General features: G+C 31.0%; 1 protein-coding gene across 1 annotated transcript; it reads left to right on the forward strand.

Moving 5' to 3' along the window:
• The first annotated feature begins 3,930 nt into the window (after positions 1–3,930).
• Positions 3,931–4,350, forward strand: LOC120088986. The gene has a single exon (XM_039046424.1). It carries the CDS (start codon positions 3,931–3,933, stop codon positions 4,348–4,350), a length of 420 nt encoding a protein of 139 aa, XP_038902352.1.
• Positions 4,351–23,921: the final 19,571 nt, after the last annotated feature.

Consider the following 23,921-nt stretch of genomic DNA (forward strand, 5'->3'; position numbering starts at 1 on the left):
AAGAACCAATTGATCCTCTCTTCAATTGTTTGAACCATTCCCTAGTCGATCCTGTCAAGTTAGAAGAGAATGTTCGACATTGAATTGCATCAAATATTCCATGAAGTTCCATCCAAGACTTGTACATGTCAAGATTCTCTATGGGTCCTTCTTGCCATCGTAGGATTTAATGGTTGGGATTTTTAATTTCTGAGGAAGTTTTACTGCCATGATATCATCAATAAATGAATGGTCCACCTATTCAACTAGTGCCATCTTTTTGCTTCATGGCTTTCTAGATGTTTCCTATCTTAGCTTGAATCCTCATCAACTCTGCCTTCCAAGGAAGACTCTCAATTTTGACCTCGGCATCAGCAGGCTTTGGCTAATTGCTTTCCTCGATTAAACTTCGAAGGTCTATCTCAACAATCTCCTCATCTTTTGAGGCTCTAGTTGATCCTTAATCTCTAATAATGCTCATCAGCCTCGATCTCATCTCCTTGGTGTCAACTTGGCCTCAACCTCGACATTGGTCACCTCGACCTCGACTAAGGTTGTCTTGGCCTCAGCTCGAACTTCTCGGCACAGCTTGCACCATCTATTTTAGTCCATCGATATTGTTTGTCTTATTTTGTGTAACTTCAAGTCACTTTGACTTTCGATAGTCTCATGTCGTTTTTTCCTTATTGTCCCCACCTAAGATTAACCTCGTCTTTGGTTTATAAACATAGGACCCTATTTCTCCCACATTTTCAACCAATGGGGTTTTTACTTTGGTAGAATCACGCACTAATGGTTCCACCTAAACCATTACAAAACAATTCTGCTTGCTAGAATCTCAAGTAGTTGTGTCAGATCACGAACCATTCCTTTTCCAATGCCTTCAGCTTTTCCTCAAGTCGAGGTGATATTTGATTTATTTTTCTCCGCGAGAGCAATCTTGGTTTCAGTCATCTTCGCCTATATTTCTATTATTGCCTCTCTTACTTATGCTTTGTAAGGTATGCAAATTATCAATAGAACACTTTCTTCCCCACAAATGATGCTAACTTATGATACAAAATTTTGGATAAAAAAAAATCTCACTTGACCTTTACATGACACCAACATTAATTTTTTTTAAGGGGAGAAGAACATGGCCTATAAAAGAGAAAACCTACACATCTGGTGTGGTCTTTATCACACACACTTTGATACTTAAGTTAAAAAGTGAAAATTTGTGGAAACTAGAGAGCTTGAGAGTAGGAATCCAGTTACCTTATATGAATTTATAATGATGTATTTCTAGAGAAAGTTGACCTAAGTTATTCCTTCAAGGTTTTGAAGTTGCCTCGGGATAACTGGGTAACCTACCAGACCAATGGGCATGCTCAATTTTGTATTTGGCTAGGGTCGCCTCGGCCAAGACCATATTTTAGGTCTAAAATGTTATCAAAACATACCACGTTAAGCATTTAGTAAGGCTCGGTCTTGGCCTTGGCCGAGGCCTAGCACATTAGCTTGGGCCTTAGCCTAATCCAACCCCTTTTCCTAGGCCCATTGTGATCCTAAATTGCCATTCTCGACTCATATCATGCTTCTTTTTTACATTGTCATTCCTATATGTGCTAAATGTCAATTATACCCTTTGGTCCAAAATCACCTATAACAAGATGGATGTCTATTTAGTACTTAAAATTTGAGACGGATGTCTATTGTTCCTGTGGTAATCTTATGCATTTTTTTGAAATATGATATGTATCCAAATTAAAGAGATAATAGGCAATATAGACATAAAATTTAGTTACTATGTCATCAAGGTGGAGTTATATTCCCACTTTTTTTATTTTAAATTTAAATAAACTAAAAGTTTAAAAGAAAAGGATGATAAGAACACTTCCTTATTCAACATAAAAATCATGGGGAAACAAGTAGTGGAATGTGGACCATCTCCATAAAAGAAAAGTTACCCCAAAACAAAACTCATCTTATTTTCATTTTTTATGTTTTTTTTCTTTTTGGATAAACTTATGGTGTTGACTCGAACCTCCAAACTTCTAAGTTGATAATACAAACACTATGCCAATTAATCTATCTTTATTTTGACATACTCATCTACGTATGTTTACAAAGTTACAAAAAATATAGTCATAAAAAATTATTGAAAAAAGTTGTCACAATGTGATTAATAATTTATGAGATGTATAAACGAAAAACAAGAATAAAAATACATTAAACTTATATTTCTGAGGTATAACCTTCGCCACGACATTAGTAGCTTAGCTCTTCGTGCTATTTTTAGAATCTACATGCAACCAATATAACTGGCAATATTATATTATTCTCTATATATGTACTAAGAAACTAATTTGATAGATTGACCTAAAAAATTGTGTTAAAATTTTATTATACCTAACTTTTCGAAATAAGGTTTTATAATATTTTTCAAACTTTTTTTTAAAAAATATTTTCTTTCTCCCCTCTTTAAAATCTCGTTTTATTTTTTCTCTAGAAACTCTCGCCCTATCTTCTTCCTCTAAATCTCTTCTATGTATTTTGGCTCAGGCAATAGCAACCCAATAAACCCTTCCCTATTTTTTTGCATCCAATGACAACAAAGATGACAATGAGTAAAGTTGTTCATCCTTCGTCCCACAACAAACAGCGATCGGTGACAACAAATGGAGTTTTTCGAATACCAAAACAACTAAATACAAAAGGAAAGAGCAAGAAAGTGAGCTAAAAAGTGTATTAATTAAACTAGAACGAGAGCAACAAAAAAAATCTGAAAAAAGACTTAGTGACCACGATAGCAAAATGTCAGATAGTTTTGTTTTTAAAAGCCAACCAAATTAGAGATGTTCAAAAAATTTGATAACTCAACCAATTTGAACTACCCAACTCAAACCGTAAAGGTTGGGTAGGGTTATTATTATTATTATTTGGGAGGGGGTTGGGTTGGATTGAAAATTCTGAAAAATTAATTTTTGGATCGGTTCTCGAATTTAGAAAATTCAGGTTGGGTTGACCCAATCTGATCCAGTCATATATATATACTCCTTTTCAGTTTTCATTCACATTGTCACCCACCCCCAATATCCACAGTCTCTCGACTGTCTCCTTCCCCAATTTCTCGACTCTTAGTCTCAAACTTTCACGTCGTAACCAATCTCTCATTGTTTCCTCTCATTTTTCAATGTCTCCCTCTCAATCTCTGATTCTCTTATTTTCCACTGGCTTCAACAACTCAACCAAGAAAGCAACCTAAGTGAGAACCCAACTCTCAATCACTTCGCTTCTCACCATCTCCCTCTCAATCTCTCACGATCTCACACTCTCAATCATTCGTATAACAATTTATAATACATTTCATCAATCCATCTCAGTCCTCTCAATCGTAGTTTGAAAGAACTCTACAATAATTGAAAATCACATTTGTTCTTGGGTATGTGCATTTCAAGTCTCTTTTTTACTATTAAGTTCATAATCCCTTATTTAATTAAATTTATTTTCAAGCTCACTGTTAAGTCCATAACCCAATGACCCAATCCAAAAATATTTGGGTTGGGTTGACCCTTTATGAAGAACCGACAAGGTTAATATTTGACCAACTCGAATTTTTTAATTGATCTAAAAAATCCTTAACATGATCCAACCAAACCCGTGTACACCTCTAAACCAAATTTCATTTTTTTTAAAAATGTTTAGGTCATCCGTACAAGAACGCCATCAATAATTATGTTAACAAAGACGTGTGTTCTCTTTTTGTGCAACGAGTGGTCCAATAACAATTATTACTAACTTTATGAACATCATATACCATAAACCTCTTCACTCACTCTCCCACCACCTTCACACAAACCCACTTAGAAATTTCCCTCTAATCCTCAGCTCATGAATCTCCCAACAACTTTATAAGAACAACCCCCCAAAAAAAAAATTAGAAAAAAAAAAAATCCAAGCTGAGCATCAATGGCAGAGCCATCTTTGAGACCAAAACTATGGCCTCTAGCTCTACTACTCTTGGGCTCCACTTCTGGTGCCATTCTATTTGGTTTGGTGCACCAAAATGGCAGTAGTACTACTACTACTGTGGTTATGATTGGTGGTTTGTTACTTTCGGCGGTGGCGGTGGCGGTGGTGGCTGCGGCTGCGATGGCTTTGGTGACGTGGATCACAGTTATGGTATTGTTATCGTTGATTGGGAGGACGAGAAGGAGGTTGGTGGCGGAGGGGAAGAAGATTAGTAAAGAGATAATGGTGGGGTTTGTGGTGAAGGTTTTGTTGAAGGAAGGCAATGTTATGGGTGCCATTTCAGCTGCTGTTTTGGGTTACTTGGCCTTTGCATGGGGTCCATTATTGTTCTTTCCTACACCAAATTATTTTGGTTGAAATTATATATATGGGGATAATGTGGGATATGATATAATGGTTATTGGCTAAGGTTCAAGTTGTTGCCTTTTGGTGGAAGATAAGCTTTCTTCTCTCTCCCTGTCCTTTCTAGAAATAATTATGGACGTCTCTGCTGTTTGTGTTATGTCTTTATTTCTCTTTTTTTTTTTTTTTTTTTTTTTCTAAAAGACATTTGTTTGACCATCGCTTCTTGTTCTCAAAATTATGATGAACTTGTTTGGTAGACAAGATTTTTATTTTATATTTTTCAGATTTATTGAGTTAATGTGTGTTTTAGTTCATCTAATACGTAAATTTTCTAGTAGACGCCATTTATTTTTTTAAAATAAAAATATGTATTATGTAATATATTATAAAATATATAAAATAAAATACTAATAATATAATTTTTTCAACATAAAATATATTCATAAGTTAATTAATAATATGCTTAAAAATTAGTTAATAATAATTTATATTTAATATAATATTTCGTGGATAAATATAGCTAGTTTTATGGTTTATAGATATATTGTCAAACACATTTTGAACCATTGTTTAATTGGAACAGAGTTTATAAATATGTTACCGAATACATATTTGAAAATATGAAATACAACTTTATTTTTTATTGAATCTTTTGTCTTGAAACTTTTGTTTTCGGATTGTGTTACCAGACAATCTATACTTTTCATACACATTCAAAAATATAAACTACTCGTCATATAGTTGAGAATTTAATTAGCGAGACTACTATAATATTATAGGACTGACTATTTTTCACGATGGGAGGTATATGAGAAAGAAGTGTCTTAATTTATCTACGTGATTTTAGATTTTTTTTAATCACATTTTAGGAAGCCACATAAGTACTCTTTTGAAAGAACATCTCTCTTTTACTAGGAGTGTTTTTCCTTTATTCTTTTCTTGTGGGGAGAGAATTCAAGTATGGTTTTTATGAATCAAAGTGTTTTTTAGAATGCTTTGGTGATCTTATCTAACATGGAAGCATTACATTTGAGGCCCATGGGAAGGTTTGAATACATTAAGCTCCATTGAGTGTTTTTTAGTTGTTGACTAATTAAGTATAAAGTTTGAACTAATTTGGTTACATTGAGTCAACTATATATAAAGTATTTTTTGGAGTTAAAAAAAAAAAAGCGAAATAGGGTCATGTTTAATTTAAAAACTGTTAAATTTTTAAAAGGTAAAATATGCTTCTTGTCGTGAACTTGAAGAACACAACAAGAACACGGATACCAATAAAATATAATATTAAAATAAATTAAACAAAATATATAAATAAACAAAATAAAATAAATTAGCAAAATATAAAATAAATTTTTTTTCTGAATTCTCCACTTTCTCCAATTTTCATGGAATTTATCCAATATATGTTTCTTCCAAAATCCACAAAATGTCACTATTTATAGACAGTTTGGCAAGTAGAAGATAGATTATATGGATACTAATAATATGTAATGTTGAGACATATTAACAACATTTTGGAAAATGGGAGCATGACATATGATTAATGGACACTAAAGCATGAGCATCTAATGGGCATCTTTTATCATATTATTTATAATACTTCTCCTTAGATGCCCATTATATATATGAAATATGCCTCATTAAAATCTTATTAGAAAAAACTCAATGAAAAAAAAATTAGTGAAGGGAAAAGAGTATATATTTCATATAATTTATACTCCTAAAAAGTACATTTACTCCCCTTCATGAAAATATTTGAGATCTCTGAGTCGATGCATTCTAATACTATTTGTCAAAGATTGTGATAGGTAATGTTTTTGTAAATAAGTCTGTCAGGTTATTTTTCAAACAAATTTGTTGTATAGTGATATCGTCATTTTCTTCAAGATCATGAGTGTAGAAAAGTTTTGGTGAAATATGATTGATTCTATCTCCTTTAATATATCCTCCTTTGATTTGGGATAGGCATGTTGTGTTGTATTCGTATAATATTGTTGAAAGATTTTTATTAGAAAACAAACTACATGTTTCGTGAATGTGTTGAGTCATTGATCTTAGCCCTACACATTCTCGATTAGTCTCATGAATTGCAAGAATTATCAGCATGATTTGAGGAAATAGTTGTTATGTTATGTTTCACTAACCGCCACGATACAACTATTCCTCCATATATGAATAAATAATCTATTTGAGATCTAGCTTTGTGTAGATCAGATAAATATCCAGAATCTGCATAACCAACCAGATCAAAATTCGATTAATTTGAATAAAACAAACACATATCAATCGTTCCTCGAAGATAACGAAGTATATGCTTAATTTATTATGTCTTTTTGTTGGAGAAGAACTATTTCTTGCTAATAAATTAACTAAAAATGAAATATTTGGTCTTGTATTATTAGCAAAATACATAAGTGCACCAATTGCACTAAGATATGATACTTCAGAATGAAAAAGTTCTTCATTATCATCTCAAGATCGAAATATATCTTTCTTCACATTGGAATGTTTAATGGATGTGCTTTGTCCATATAGAACCTTTTCAAAACTTTTCCTGTATAAGTTGATTGATGAACAAATATCTCATCTACTAAATGCTTAATTAGCAAGCCAAGGAAAAATTTTGTTCTTCCGAGATCTTTCATCTCAAATTCTTTCTTAAGATATTCTATTGCCTTTGAAAACTCTTGAAGAGGCTCAATTATATTTAAGTCATCAACATATACAATTATAATAGCAAATCCTAACTGTAATTTCTTTATAAAAACACATGGTCATGTTGGATTGTTTTAATATCCTTCTTTAAACAAATATTCACTCAAGCGATTGCATAACATTTGTTCTAATTGTTTCAATCCATATAGCGATCTCTGTAACTTTATTGAATACAATTCCCGAGAATTTGATTTATATGTTTCAGGTATCTTAAATTCTTCTAAGATTTTCATATAAATATCATTATCAAGAGATCCATATAAATATGTTGTAATTATATCCATAAGATGCATGTCCAGCTTTTCATACACAGTCAGACTAATTAAATATCTTAATATAATTGCATCCACCAGAGAATATGTTTCCTTATAATCAATAGCAAGTCTTTGTGAGAAATCTTATGCAACTAGTTTTACTTTATATCTTATGTAAAGGGATCGAATCCCAAGCAGAAGCGTGTGATCACCTTGAAATTTTGTTTTCGATTTTACATAAACAAAATACGGTGTAAAAAATAATATCATAATGGATAAACAATCAAGATTAGCATGCATTTAAGAGAAAAAAAAATAGGGAGGAGCTAACACTTACCTTTGTAGATTCTTAAATTCTTCTTGATTCCCTCAACGTCATCTCCGAAACGTCTCTTCAATGATCAAGGGACGCCACCGTAAGTGAAACCTTGTTATTCTTTAGGATCCCAAGAATTGGATGTGTGGTCTCTATTACTTAGAAGAAGAAGAAGTAGTAGAGAAAAAGAAGAGATATTTTGATAAAAGTAGTAGGAGACTAGGATTCAAAATTCTCAATTTAATTGTATCACAAACATGGGTCATGAAGATCTATTTATAGAGAGGAGGGGTGACCCTCTTCTCTTAGTCTTTCCTATTCCTACTCTAGTTCTAATTTAATTTAATAAATTTAATTTAATTAATTCTCCAATAATTAAATAATCATATATATTAAATCTAATTTAATATATATAATAAATAAATAAATATCACATTATTATTTATCTCTACTTCTCAAACATTAATTAATTAATTAATCATTAATTAATCAACTAAATGACTATATTAAATCATATTTAATATAGAATGAATCAACATATAATTATCACATATTTATATGTATACGTCTCTTTAATATTTGAATCTCATTCAAATATTTTTCTCTCTTAATTATAGATCACATCTATAATTAACAATAAAATATTAATCTCATTAATATGCAATTGATTTGAACAATTAAAATCATTCCTCTTATATATCCTTTAGTGAGCTAACAAGGAGATCTTATGAACTTACAGATTAGAAGCTTCAATGATATAAGATTAATTAATTAAACTCTTTAATTAAATTAATCAATTTTCATTAACTACCGATTACTCCACTAGAGACCGATAGCTACACTTTTCGCACTGTAAATTTATTTCTATGTCCACAAATATAACCAATCAACAGTGAGTCGATCCTTCACAAATTGCACATAACTATAGCTGTGTCAAAATATCTTTTTACCCATGTAGTTACATCTAACTTCTTAAATACCACTGATCCCTCTAATGAACAAACAGTTTATAGTCCAACTATAAACTAACACCTCTCAGGCCAGTGAGAGGTTGAGGCCTCAATGTTCAAGACCCAAAATTAGCTATTAAGGGAGTAAGTTATCTATTTTTCCTAAGGTCGGGAAATGAGTGAATTTCATCTTGTGTAGTTGTATTCCCAGCTCTCTACTCAGACAAGTCCCAAAATGGTAGGCTTGTTGAGTCGGCTAACAAGGTCATTTTCACCCATACAAATCAAAGGATTATCCTCATAGACATGAGTTCATAACTCACTCAGGATTCAGGTCATGTCACTTGTGGTCATCCTAGTGAAATGTAAGTTTTTTTTAGCAACGTTGTTATATAGATAGACTATTCATTTCGCGATCCGGTCCTATACATACTCTTTGCATAGAATATCCTCACTCACATGTCTCCACATGAACAATCAGGATCAAATCATTTATAGCACTTTACAACAATTGTAACATTTACAAAGCAAACCATATTCGTAGTGTCACCAGGATAAGGTACCCAGTCTTGTCCATCTACTACAGACCATTTAGGTTAATACTTAAACATGATTCTACATACATGTTAAAGTTTCATAAAATAAACTTGGATCTTAGTATATTGGATTGAATTAATACAGTTTAATCATTAATAAAATACCTCTTATTTTATTAGATATATAATTTGTCTTTATAAACTACAAGATACACTCGATTTAGGACATTAACTCCAAATTGTGACCACATTATTTTCATTTCTTTTTCTCACAAATATCCATTTGTATCTCATAGGATTGACACCTTTTGGTGTTGGGACTACTGGTCAAAAAACCTGATGTTTTGAAAGTGAGTTTAATTCTGCATTAATTGTTTCTTTCCACTAAAGCCAATCTTTTATATGTTGACATTCTTCAATAGATTTTGGTTCAGGATCCTTAATTTCAGATATAATATCAAGAGCAAACATTATATGCAAAAATATTGTCGATAACTACATTAATTTGGTTTCATCTTTTTCCTATCATGATATAGTTTATCGAAATCTCATTATTATCTTTAGGTATTTCACCTTCCTAACTAGTCATGCCAAGGATTTCTTCATAGGTATTTATATCCTCAACCAAGTCTTCTTGACTATTTATTAATTTTTTTTTTTAGAATTTTTATCTTTGGAACCCACTAGTCTACCACGCTTCTGATATATTCCAGACTCATTAGTGACAACTTGTTGTGTTGGGATATCAATTTTTTGTGGAACATTTGTAGCTGATATATGTGAGCTATTTTCTTTGCATCTATAAATGCATCTGGTAACTGATTTGCTATATTTGCAAATGAATTACCTTATGAACTTCAAGTTCATATTAATCTATATGGGGATCTAAATTAAGATAATAACAATGCATTCCATGTAATTTCTTTTTCCAACTTCTTAATTCCTCTCCCTAATGTTGGAAAATTTGTCTTATTAAAATGGCAATCAACAAATCGTGCAATAAATACATCACCCATCAGGGGTTCAAAATATTTAATAATTGATGGGGAATCGTATCCAACATATATTCCTAACCTCCTTTGAGGACTCATCTTAATACGTCGTGGCGAAGCAATTGGAACATAAACTACACATCCAAAAATTCTTAGTTGGGAAATATATGGCTCATGACCATAAGCTAATTGTAATGACAAATACTTATGATAAGCTACTGGCTTAATGCATACAAGTGATGCTGGATGCAAAATGGTATGTGCCCATACAAATGTAAGAAGTTTAGCTCTCATAAGCAATTGACTAGCAATTAACTGCAAACGTTTTATGAATGATTATGCTAAACCATTTTGTGTATGAACATGATCTATAGGATATTCAACACTTATCCCAATTGACATACAATAATTATCAAATGCTTGGGATGTAAATTCAACAACATTATTAAGACGAATAGTCTTAATTGTATAATCTTATGCTTTTAACTTAATTATTTGAGCAAGTAATTTTGCAAATGCAATATTTCGATTTGATAATAAGAACACGTGTGACCATCTATTGGATGCGTCTATTAATACCATAAAATATATAAATGGTTCACTTGTTGGGTTAATAAGTCCACACATATCGAATTCGTTCTAAAAATCTAGGTGATTCATTCCCCACTTTAGCTGGTGATGGTCTAATTATCATTTTTTCTTAAGGACAAGCATCACATGATAATTCATTAGATTGAAGAATCTTCTAGCTCTTCAATGGATGTCTATTTGAATTCTCAATAATTCTCCTCATCATTATAGATCTTGGATGACCTAATCGGTCATGCCAAATTGTAAATATGTCTGCATTCATGAACTTCAGGTTCATTGTTGCATATGTTTCAATTACTTGTATATGAGTATAATATAATCCAGAAGATAAAGCAGGCAATTCTTCCAATATACGTTTTTCATATGAGACAGTAGATATGATATAAGATACTTCATATTGTTCTTTCTATCAGTTTCAATGATAAACATTGCAACATATATATTTAAAACTAAGTAGATTTCTCTATAATTGACTAGAGAACAATGCATTGTCAATTGTAAATTTTGTTCCTCTAGGTAAAATAAAATTTTCTTTTCCAAACCCTTTAATTAGGTTTGCAAAACCTAATATTGTATTGACTTTTGCTTCCAGCATTGTCAGTTTGGAAAAATATTTCTACTTATAAGTATTGTATGTGTAGTTACACTGTCTACCAGACATAGATCATCTTTACTTATTTTTTAGTCACCCAACATATGAAAATGATCCAAACTTTTTCTTTAAAAGAAAATAACTACAATAAGAAAAACAACATTTTAAATATACAAATATTAACATCTACTAAGAAGGAAAAACACATAGAGATGAATAAAAAAACAACATTAAGTCTAGACATTTTTAAAGTCAAAGGAAACACTTGATGTTCCATCAATTCTGTCAATTTTCTCTTTAAAAGATTCAAAGAAGTTTGCCACATCAAAATTTGTTATATGGGATGAGTCAAATATGTCATTATCCTAGCATGCAAAATTTTCTTTCACATTTTTTTCTTTTTCCTTCAGGGATACTTGATAGATATCAACTAAGTAGTTTGACATACGACAAGTACGTGACCAATGCTAGTCATTCCGCATCGGAAGCATTTATTTTCAATACTTTTAGTACTCTTATCTTGTGAAGTCTTTCCTTTATGATCATCATTTTGTGTGGTTCTTTTGAAATTTGAATGATTAGAATGACCACCACAAAAATAATTATTATTTCTTCCTCTATCATGGTCACGACCTCGACCACAAGCACGGCTTCGACCACGATTATTAACATTCACAACATTCACTTCAGAGAATAGTGTTGTTCTAGTTAGTCGAGATTCATGATTTTTCATCAATAGCTCATTATTTTGTTCACCCACGAGAAGACATGAAATTAATTCAAAATACTGTTTGAAACCTTTCTCTCGGTATTACTACCACATGACCATATCCTGTTGGGTTGTATGTCCTAAAACTTGCAGTTTTTAAACATTAAACATATTCTATTTGCAATAAAGATGTTATTGAGATTTATTCAATAAAGTTGTTATTGAATGTGTGAATTGCACTTGTTAAAAACCTAAATCCAATAAACTAACGAACCTCTGGCTATAGCATGAATACTTGAACTTTATGTAGAGACATAAAAGTGGATCAAGTTCAAGTATATAGACAAAACGGCCTATAAGTATACAGATAGGGTTGTGTACCTTATCCCGAGGATACTCTAGATGTGACTCACTTTATATATGATACAAACGATGTGATCCTAAAATCTTTCATGTAGAGACATGCGAGGGGGTGCATCTTATACAAAATATGTTTGCATAAGACCGGACCACGAAATATTCATTTATCTTTATAATATCGTTTACTGTTAAAACTCACAGTTTCAATTTGATAACTTAAAGTAACTCGATCTTAATCCTGAGCTAACTATGAACTCTTGTTTATTCGGGACTATCCTATAATCTGCATGGATGATAATGGCTCAACAGCACTGACTCAATAAGCCTCCCATTTTAGGGGTAAGACCAGATAGATAGCTGGGGACATAGTCCTACAAAATGGAATTCACTCCTACTCGATTTCAAGGTTAGTAGATAGGTTGTTCTCTTAAGTACTGACTTCTAGTCTTAACAAGGAGCTCGCCCTCTATATGATTGAGAGGGACTCTGTTTAGTGGTAGGACCACAAACCAATTGTTCATTAATGGATCAATAGAGATTTAAGGAGCAAGATGTATTATAGGGGTAAAATAGTAATTTTGATCCAGCTGTAATTACGAACAACGTGTGAAAGATCGACTTAATAATCATAGTTAAATCATGTTGGCAAAAAAAATATTTACAGTGAGGAAAGTGCAGCTATTGAGCTTTAGTGGAGTGTCCCGGTAGTTAGCAAATGTTGGTTGATTAGGTTAAAGACTTTAGTCGATTAATCTCGAATCGTTGGAGCTCATGATCTGTGAGTCCATTAGGTTCCCCTACTAACTCATATCTGACTAAACCTAATTAGGGAATAAGCATTAAATATATGTGATATATTTAATAATGTGTCATTCAATTGAGAATTGAATCATTCAATTGAGAATTGAATGATAAAGAGAGAGTTTGAGATATTTAAATAAGATTTAAATATCAAAACTATGAATAAGGATTCATCGAGATTAGTGTTGGATTTAATAATTGAATATTAAATTAATTTAATTATTTAACATTAATTTAATTTAAAAGTAATTATTTGAATTAATTTTGAATTAAATGGAATTAATCAAAGTTGGTCAAAGTCAAATGTTGACATCACCAAGCTTTGAAGGTCAGAGGTCAAAAGTTGACTTCATTAAGTGGGAAATTCAAAAATTAGTTTTGAATTAATTCTGAGTTAAAATTGTATTTAATCAAAATTTGACTAAAGTCAAAATGTTGACTTCACTTAGTGGAAAGATCCAAGAATGATTTTTAGTGGAAAAATCTAACTTTTAGTGAATTAGTGAGTAACTCATTTAGCAAAGCCTTGATTCCATAAACTATCACTTATTCCACTAAATTGAGTGTATTTTGAATTGTCAAAATTTGGTTAACTCATGAATTGCATGTAATTACTCTATAAATAGGATACTTTGATAGAGATTATTTTTTCTTGGTCATTTGGTGAATTTCAAGTTAATTGAAAAACAAATTTTTCTTGTCAATTTAGAAATTCTAAAATAGTTTTAGAAATTAAGTCCTCAATTCTCTCTCAATTTCTATACTAAATTCATTCCTATTTTTGCCACTCACCGGATCCCACCATCCTGTTCTAAGACTAGAGAATAGTCGGAAAGACTCCCGTGGTAGTTAACAGTCAATTCATAAGGAGATTGAAGCAAAATTGGTGGTCAATTTGGAGCTACAAAAGTTGGCTTCTCTAACTTTTCTTTTACATTTATTTGCATGCTTATTCCTTATAAATTAACATAATCAGAATACTAAAAATCCGTTTTACTTCCCTTGTGCATGTGCACGTTCCAACATATATAAAATGTAGAAAAATGTCTTATCTAATGTATTGATTTAAATTTTTGGAGTCTCAAGTGCATCCATTTACGATGAGCTTTAAGAAGACAAAATTGTTTCTGATTATCACATTTTTATGGCATTTAGGTGCATTTTGGCATCAAGCACTAATGAAAAATAATTATTATCATTAATATTAAATGCTACAAATTCTAATTTTATAATATTTTCATAGTAACACTATTAAAAAATATTATATTTATATTAGAAACTTAATATATATCAAATATGTAAACATTTAATTTATTAATTATAACGAAGAGAGAAAAACCGACATACCTTTATGGCCTACCTTTTGTTGGGAATGTCCTAGAACTCGCAGTTCGTAAATTTCGTGTTAAACATTCTATTTGTCAATAAAATATTATTGAGTATCTTATTCGATAGAGTTGATTGATATTGCATTCTATTATGAAAATCCAATAAACATATCCATGGCTATAGTATGAATACTTTAACTCTATGTACATAAATAGGATCAAGTTAATAGTATATAGCCTACGGATGAAATTGGGTATCTCATCCTGGTAACACTATTGGATGCGGCTCATTTTATATAGGTAATACAAATGATGTGATCCACAGATCATTCATGCAGAGACATGTGGGTGGGGGCATCATATGCAATGAGTTTACTAAAGACTGGACCACGAAATAGTCACTTTTCTTGATAATGATCGTTTACTATTAAAACGGACTATTTCATACTAAAGTAACCTAGGATAACTCGATCTTAATCTTGAGCTAGCTATGAGCTCTTGTTTATTTGGGATTGTCCTTTGATCTGCATGTGTGAGAGTAGTTCAACAGCACTGCTCAATAAGCCTTCCATTTGAGGATAAGACCGGATAGATAGTTGGGGACATAGCCTCGTGAGATGGAATTCACTCCTACTCATTTTCGAGTTAGCAAATAGGTTGTTCTCTTAAGTGTTGAATCCTGGTCTTGAACAATCGGGGCCCGCCCTCTCATGATAGAATGGGACATAATTCATAAGTGGTATTATGAATCAGTTGTTCATTAAAGGGTTAGTGGGAGCTTAAGAAACAAGATGTATTTACGGGGGTAAAATGATAATTTGGACCCAGTTGTAAATACGAATGACCTGTGAATGATCGACTTGCTGATTATGGTTAACATGGACAGAAATACATTTAAAGTGAGGAAAGTAGTTATCAAGCTATAGTGGTGTGTCTTGATGGTTAACGAAAAGTAATTAATTCGGTTTAAAGAGTTTAACCAATTGATTACAAATTGTTAGAGCTCATGATCAGGTCCAATAGATCCCTCTACTAGCTCATAAATTAGAATAATAAATTGAGTATTGATTGGATGAATTTTGAATTTAGGGTTATGAATTTGAAAGGTTCAAATTTAGTTTTAGAGTTTTTCAATTGATTGTATACGATGCAATTAAAATGTTTAATTTAATTGAAATTAAAACGAGATTGGAGAATCAGTTAATATTTAAATTATGATTTAAATATTGATTATACAAATTTGAATCATATTAGTGGAATTGATGTTTTATTAATTTAGTATTAAGATATTAAATTAATTAAATTAGTTTTATTTAAATTAATTTTGAATTAAATTTTATAAAACTAAATTTTAAATAAAATAATTTTATTTAAAAAGAAAATCAATTTCATTGAAATTGATTTGAGTTAGTGGATTTTCCCCAAAAATTGAAAAAAATCACTAACATCTCTTATGGTGTTTTATCACCAAATTCCACCATGAGTTCTTCAATCAATACCAAGTAGGAGTTGCCCTACATTCCGCCATGTTCTAATGCTTGAAATGAGTCTATATAATAAAGCTTCGTACATGGAATTTAGAGAGATCTCTGAGATTTTGATCCTAGTTGTTGCAAAACTAAAAGCCCTAACACCCTCTCTCAGGTTCATCTTCTATTCAGCTTGTTTAGAGTGTTTCCACCACACATTCCTTCTTGAGCATAGTGGAGAAGATCTTGTTGGTGGTCTATCTGAAGAATCCAACTCAAACTTGTGGAGGTTCTGCTGAAATCGTGAAGAGAACTACAAAGGTATTATCTTGTTCAAACCCTCTTATGAAAACCTAATGAGTAGCATGTTTAAAACTCAAATTAAGTATAGTTTAAGTGCGTATTAATTCTGAATTTTTCCGTTACGTGTTATAATACTCCTTCACCTTTTGGCAGGAAAAATAATAGGAGCTCGTGCTGATAACGTGTTATGAACTTGAGGAGCATAACGAGAATATAGATACCAATAAAATATAATATTAAAATAAATATAATATAATATAATAATAAATTAAATTAAACATAATATATAAATAAAAGAAAAGAAAATAAAAGAAATTAACAAAATATGAAAAAAGAAATTTCTCTAAAATCTCCACTTTCTCCAATTTTCATGGATTTTACCCAAACGTACGTCTTTCAAAACCTATCAAATGCCACTATTTATAGACAATTTAACAAGTAAGAGTGAATTACATGGACACTAATGATATGTAATGTTGAGATACATGAACAACACTTTAAGAAATAAGGACATGACATATGGTCAATGGACACTAAATATTAGCATCTAATAGGTATCTATTATCATAATATTTATAATACTTCTGATTAATTTTGTGGCTTGGGTTTTTATTAATTTATCTATATTTGTATTGAATAAATAAATTTTTTAAAAAATAATAATAAATAAAGCAATTGAATAACAAAACTACGGCATAAAGTCTCACTTATAACTTAGGTTAGCCCTAAAGCTCTAGCTACACTGACGGCGCATAACTCAAACTAGAGTTTACACATATTTCTTAAACCAAAATGTTAGAGATTCAATGTCACATTATTGAAAACTTTGTACGAACAAGATAAATTATAGTTTCTTTCGCATTAATGACGTGGATGCTAGAGGGATTTTTTTCGAGAAAAAAAAAACTAAATCTAATCTTAAAAAAATAGTGACACTTAATATGAAGTCTTTATGTCTTAATTCATTAATCTAATTATACCAACCATATTAGTAGGTCCACCAATTTTTAAATGATTAAATCTCTGACCTAATTTTGGAAGCATGGATTATGATAATTTAGCCAGTAATGCATATATATATAAGTTTAATATGAACAACTAAATCTAATAATTGTTTGGTTTAGCATTTTACATATACAATTTTGAAAAGGCTTCTCTATAAAGTGTTATTTATTAGAATAAAGTTGGTACAACTTCTTTCTTAATTGTACGTACTCCTCTTTGTTACTAGCTGCTGTCGGTAGCCTTTGCCAAAACAACAATTACTGCTTTCATTATGAACTCAAAAATTCATGTTTTATTAAATACTTTAACTAATTTCTCTGCACTCTCTATAAGCCTAAAAGGGTAATTTTGATGTTTATTTTCCAGCTCCAATTTTACATGTATTCATTTTATTAAATTCAGAAGTTCAATTTTTTATTCTCCTATATTTGTTGTGCTAGAAGAATATCTATGGCTAGGAAGTGAATTCTTTTGTATTGGTAGATAGTATTTGAAGCCTCATTCTCATATTTAAAAAATTTTAATCTTATTTCGGTCCCTAAACTTTTAAAAATATCTATTTTAGTTCCTGGACTTTTAAAAAGTGTTTACTTTGGTTCTTGCTAGAGATGTCTAATTTTTCCACGAGGATGGTTTGGGACGGGGATTCCTCGATTAGGCGGGAAATGAGGGGAAAAAATTTCAATGAGCAAAATGGGGACGAGNGGTGGAGATTCCCCAGTTAGACGGGGAATGGGGGAGAGAGTGGGAGAAGAAAATTCTCCGTGAGTTAAACGGGGACGAGGACGGGGAATGCATTCCCCGTCCTCGTCCCTACCCCCACCCTGTTCCCTGTCCCCTATCCTCTTCCTAATTAGCTCCTACATATTTATTTAATATAATTATATAATGATATGTTATTATTATTATCATTATATAAATATTACATTTAAATTTCATGTTTAAATTTAGATTATATATGTGAATAATTTGATTTATATTTATTTCTTTCTACTAAAAAAATTAATTAGTTTTTTTAGGCTAAAATTTGAGTTAAATTCAAATTGTCATATAAAACTAACCATAATAAATAATTTAGTGATAAAGTTAATTATTTAATTAAAATTTGCTAACATTAGTGGTTTAAATTAATTGGTTTTTTTTAAAGAAAAAGAAGTAACAAGGAAAAATTTTCCGTGGGGAACCCGATTCCCGTGAATATCCTACAGGGAATCCCCGCCCTGATCCCCGTGGAGAATTTCACGAGGATGGAGAATGAAATGGGGAGTGAGGACGGAGACGAGGAATGGCATCCCTGGCCCCACCCCACCCCATGAACATCTCTTTCTTGCTATTAAAATTTTGCTAACTCTTGAACAAAATGATGAGATGACTTGTATTTTTAGATGACTAGGCTGTCAAATAAGTTAATCATGCTATAAAATATAGGGTTTCAATTTTGAATTAGGTGGTAAAGCGATTTTCTATAGAACTCAAAAATCAATTTTTGTTCAAGATTCTGGTCGTTTAGTATTTTGGCGTGTTAGTTGTTGGCATTTTACTTCACCTTCATTTTGTTCAATGCATGCTAGATGCAATTTTATGAGAATTAACAAAATCTTAATAGTATGGACCAAAATAAAGATTTTTTAAAAGTTTATAGACTAAAGCATTCGTGAATCGGGGATCAAATTGATTATAGAAACATGAGTTTAATTAGTTGATTTATTAGTGAACAAGGAAAAATATTATCTAGACAGGTAAATAAATTGACCTTAAAACAACAACGCTTAATTACTATTGCTATAAAACAAGCTCGTATTTTATCTTTGTTACCTTTTCTTAATAATGAGAAACAATTTGAAAGAAGCGAGTCGACCGCTAGAACTATTGGTCTTAGAACCAGGAATAAATAGGCTTACTCTTTAATTGAATTAAAATTCTAATCCAAACTCAACCGCAGATTGATGCTTTGTTCGAAAAATCCAAAAATCTAGATTTGATTGTCGTGTCGTAAACGAAAAGAAAAAAAAAAGAATAGTGAAAGAAGAATAAATCATTTTTTTTTATTGAACATAATTTCATTTTGATCACTTTATCATATTGTCATATTTCATCATACTAATTTCTACTCTACCTTCTCGGAGTCTCTAGAGAACTCCATTTTAAGTATTCCATTGGATTCTTTCAAATCTTTTTATTTTATGATCTCATTGGAAATCATATAAAGACAATTTCTATTTAATATAGCGATTTGGGCAAGTATTTTACGATTAAGAAGCAACTGCCTCTTGTACAGATTGTGTATGAATCTACTATAACTGTAGTCTACCTTGTTAGATCGAATTACTGCATTTATTCGAGCGATCTACAGCTGTCGAAAATTGCTTTTTTGCCTACCTCTATCTTGATAAGTTGAAGCTAAAGCTCTTATTTTCTATTGAGTAATAGTTCGAATAAGTTTTGAATGAGCCCCTGGAAAACTTGATGCAAATAAATGAATTTTGGACCAATTATAGATCCTAGAAGGTAATTTTGATTGGTTAATAAAAATATATTTTAATGCTATTTCTATTTTTTGTTTCCTTAGTTTAGCCAATTTCTCATGTAAAGTAAAAATGGGTAAAGTAACTTTCTGTTTATTGTTTTTTAAATGGAAGTTTTCTTTTTCTTCTTCCGCATGTAAAAAAGAATAAATAAATCAATCAAATTCCGAGAGCTTCATGAAGTGTTTCTCTAAAAGTTAAACTTCCATTGATCCATATTTCGAGACAAAGTACCTCCCGTTTTTCATTCCCATTTACATAAGAATGAATACAATGATTTGCAGGTATGAATATAGCATCTATAGGATAACTTGCATCTTGAAAATTATTTGGCATTTGTATACGATATCCGCAATTTCTCTCGATCTTTAATTCAATATAAAGATTAATTGGCTCCATTAGGTTAGTTATATGTTGTGTATTATCAATGATTTCCACAAAAGGTGGTAAGATGATATCTTGAGCAGTTACACATCTAGGACCCTTGACACAAATAGACACATCACGAGTTCCATACAGATTACTTTTCAATACAATTTCTTTGAAATTCATTAAAATTTCATGTACTGATTCTTGAATACCGAGTATGGTAGAGAATTCATGTGGGATTTTTTCAGATTTTGCACGTGTGATACATGTTCCCTCTATTTCTCCAAGCAAAGCTTTTCGCATCGCAATGTCTATTTTTGAAAGTTTAGAAATCAAAATAGAACAAGAATAATTAGGACCAAAATAGGATTTTTTTTAAAAATCTTTCTTTGATGTGGTTTGAATCAAACTAATTGTTTTGTGTATTTATTAAAAATTAGAGGAATATATATATTAGAAAGATTAATTAATTAATGTTCTGTTGTAGTTAATGCATTGTTCTCTTAAGGGAGACAGTTTTATGCACTTCAAGATTGTTTCTAATTTCATTATTTTAAAACACACACAACATTATCGTAAACCAAACCAATAAACTTATCAAGAAATTATGAAAAGACGAGAGCTAAATATTAATTTTTAGTTCAATAACAAAAAAAAATGTATCTGTTAATTGATTTAATTATGTGAAAAAGATATGTATGTATGATAAAAAAAAAAAAAAAAAAAAAAAAAAAAAAAAAAAGTGTTAGAATCATTTGCAATGACTCCTTTTAATAATAAACACTTTTGAAATGTTTTTATTTTTTTTAATTTAATTAAGAATTCAAGTGTTTCTTTCATGTAGATAAAAATTATAATTAAAACTTAGAGAAAGTAAATATTAACTTTTTAAAAAAAAATAAAATGATATTATAATCAAACAAAGTTCTTTTTTTTTTTTAAGATGAGATGAATAAAACTAGAAACCACCAACAAACACGAAAGCATCAATCCCTCTCAAGAATAAAGGACAAAACAGTAGGTTGAAAGACCTCCTTCCAAGAGTCAGACAATCTAAAAAAGATGTCAAAGCTATGTTGGAATAAACACCATATCTTTTGGATCAATTATCTCATTTTGTATAAATCTCTAGGAAAATAATCAACTAAGAAATGACATAAACAATTTTAACGTAGAAAAACCTCCTCAAAGCGATGAATAAAAACCAAGGACCGATATAATCAATAATTGGTTACAACAGTTTCCAAGTTAAAATTAAATGTATACACAATAGATATCTCAAGATTAATAAATCTCAGTAACAAACGACAACAATAGATAATGATAAATTAGAAAGATCTCACTTGAAGTGGCAACCCAATTACCCACTATAATTTGACTGTAGGTAGCTACAAAAGAAACTTCCACTATCCAAATTAAATATCCTCGTGTTAAGAATATGTTGTCAAAATTTTAGCTTGATCAAGCCAAAAATCGACCTCCAAAAGGCTAAAATACACTAATGTAGAGAATGTATTCTTTTCTTAAATACAAGTTATCTGACACACAATGTAACTTGTTAAACACAAAGTTCCAGCAATTCTTATGACAATAAGGCAAATGCAGAAAGAAAAATTAAAAGATAGAATATAAGGTTTTATGACCTAGTTCGATACAATATCACCTATGTCTTGGGGATGGGTTAGTGTGAGCTTATCCATGCGGTTATGCACTCTTCGAATAGGAATCCATTTTCTGAAAGATTCTGGCTTTCGTGTTTTGGTGGGTCTCCGAGATCCTTTCGATGACCTATGTCTATTTCTCAATCTTTTCGACCTTAGTTCTGTACACACAAGATAAATTCATTAATATGTAATCAAGCAATTACGATTTTGTACTTATCTGTAAATAGTTGACGATCACAATGATACACAAATAACCTAACTTAGTGTAAGATCATTTTAGCTCCCCTTAGGTGTGAACTCCCTATCAATGAAACTTAGGCTCCCCCTAAGTATGAGAACATTAGCAAATGATCACTCAAACTCCTCCCAAGTGTAAGACCTACTCTCAAGGATTAGTTATCTTTCCACCTTCAAACGAAATTCCCTTCACTTGAATAACTTATGCTCATTCTAAGTATGAGAATTCTTTCTCAAGCTGTAGTAGATGATTCAACAAGATCTCGAGAAAAACTCAAGATCAATAACCATGACAAGCCTTCATCATCTGAAGGATGAACACACTTGTGTGTTTCAGCCGAAAGACACAAGACAATCCACACGGAAAGACACAAGACAATCCACACGGTAAATCTTTCAAAAATGGCACACTAAACTTTGAAAGTGTAACCCTAAAATTTCAACTAAACATTGAAAAGAAAGAATCCTTAAGGAATAAACCATCCAAGATTTTCTATAAGAAAAAAAATATTCTATAAGATTAGCAATTTGAGAGACAATATGAGGGATAATTTAAAAGACACTTAAACTATATCTCAAACGACAATACCAACAACATCCTTAAAAACTAGAACCAACTTCAAATCTTTAACATATTTTGTATTTTTCTTTCTAATTTCTCACCGCTGTTTTTTTCTTCTCGATTTTCGTGACACACAATCAACCAACTGCAAGTTTTTTATAGTTTAAAACATAATGGGCCCAAATGGACCTTAATTGTGAGCTTCACACAAAATAAAATAACCCAATAGCTTCTAGATTACGAGTAACTTTGTTCTCCTCTCTAAGAATTTTACAAAAAGATAAAACATGAACAAAATTGACTAAAAAAAGAGTCTTTTCCACAAAAGAATTAACAACAGACAAATCAGACTCTAATTGATTCAGGAGCGAGATAACTTCAAATGAGTCAAATCCACAACCACTCAAGGATTTTTCCCATTCCACACCTCCCAAATATATGATAAACCATCAACAATGGTCTTGGCTTCTAAAACTTTAATTAGCCAACTGGACAAGATGAAGGTGCATCCCCCACCAACTAGATTGCACTTCTCATCACAGATGATCCAACACGTACTGTTGTGATGGACAGACCCCAACCAGTCAACATTGGGTTTCTACAACTCCATGGTCGGTCACTTCCAACAATTGACTGACAGGTGGGACGAAGTATCCTCTTAAGGAAACTCGATCCTTTTATTCTTATAAATCTCAAAATCTTTCTCAACTATCTACAAGATTGATTTGACATCTACATGAGTATTATGGAAACGAATAGCATTTCAATAGCGCCCAAAGCTTCCCTACTATTAAATCCTCTTTCTCGTTTCTTAAGTGTAGAATACCAAATAAAATCAATCACAAATCTCATAGGACTTGTGAACATATATCCCAAGAGAAAATTACTCTTCCTAATTTGTTTGGTCAAAAACACCAAAAAGAAAACCAATAATCCAACATTACTTAATTACTTAATATGGAGTTTCCCTTTTGAGATACGAGTGTGGAATCTTTCTTTTTAAAAAATAAATAAATAAATAAATAATAATAATAATAATAATAATAATAATAATAATTTTATTTTCAGTTCCCTTTCGCAACAGAAACACTGTATAACAATTACCTACTCACCCAATTATATCATTTTTGTCGGCTCCTACTCATAAAAGGATCTCATGAATAATTTTTAAAAAATAATTAATCAAATCAAATCCATCCCAACATCTTAAAATGCCTCCAATTTCAATTACTCTATCAAAGGGGAAAAATGTTTACTTCCCCATTTCTTAATCAAGAAAAACTCATTAATCAGACATTACTT

Source organism: Benincasa hispida, chromosome 10 (assembly GCF_009727055.1).
Source record: "Benincasa hispida cultivar B227 chromosome 10, ASM972705v1, whole genome shotgun sequence".
Lineage (NCBI taxonomy): Eukaryota > Viridiplantae > Streptophyta > Magnoliopsida > Cucurbitales > Cucurbitaceae > Benincasa > Benincasa hispida.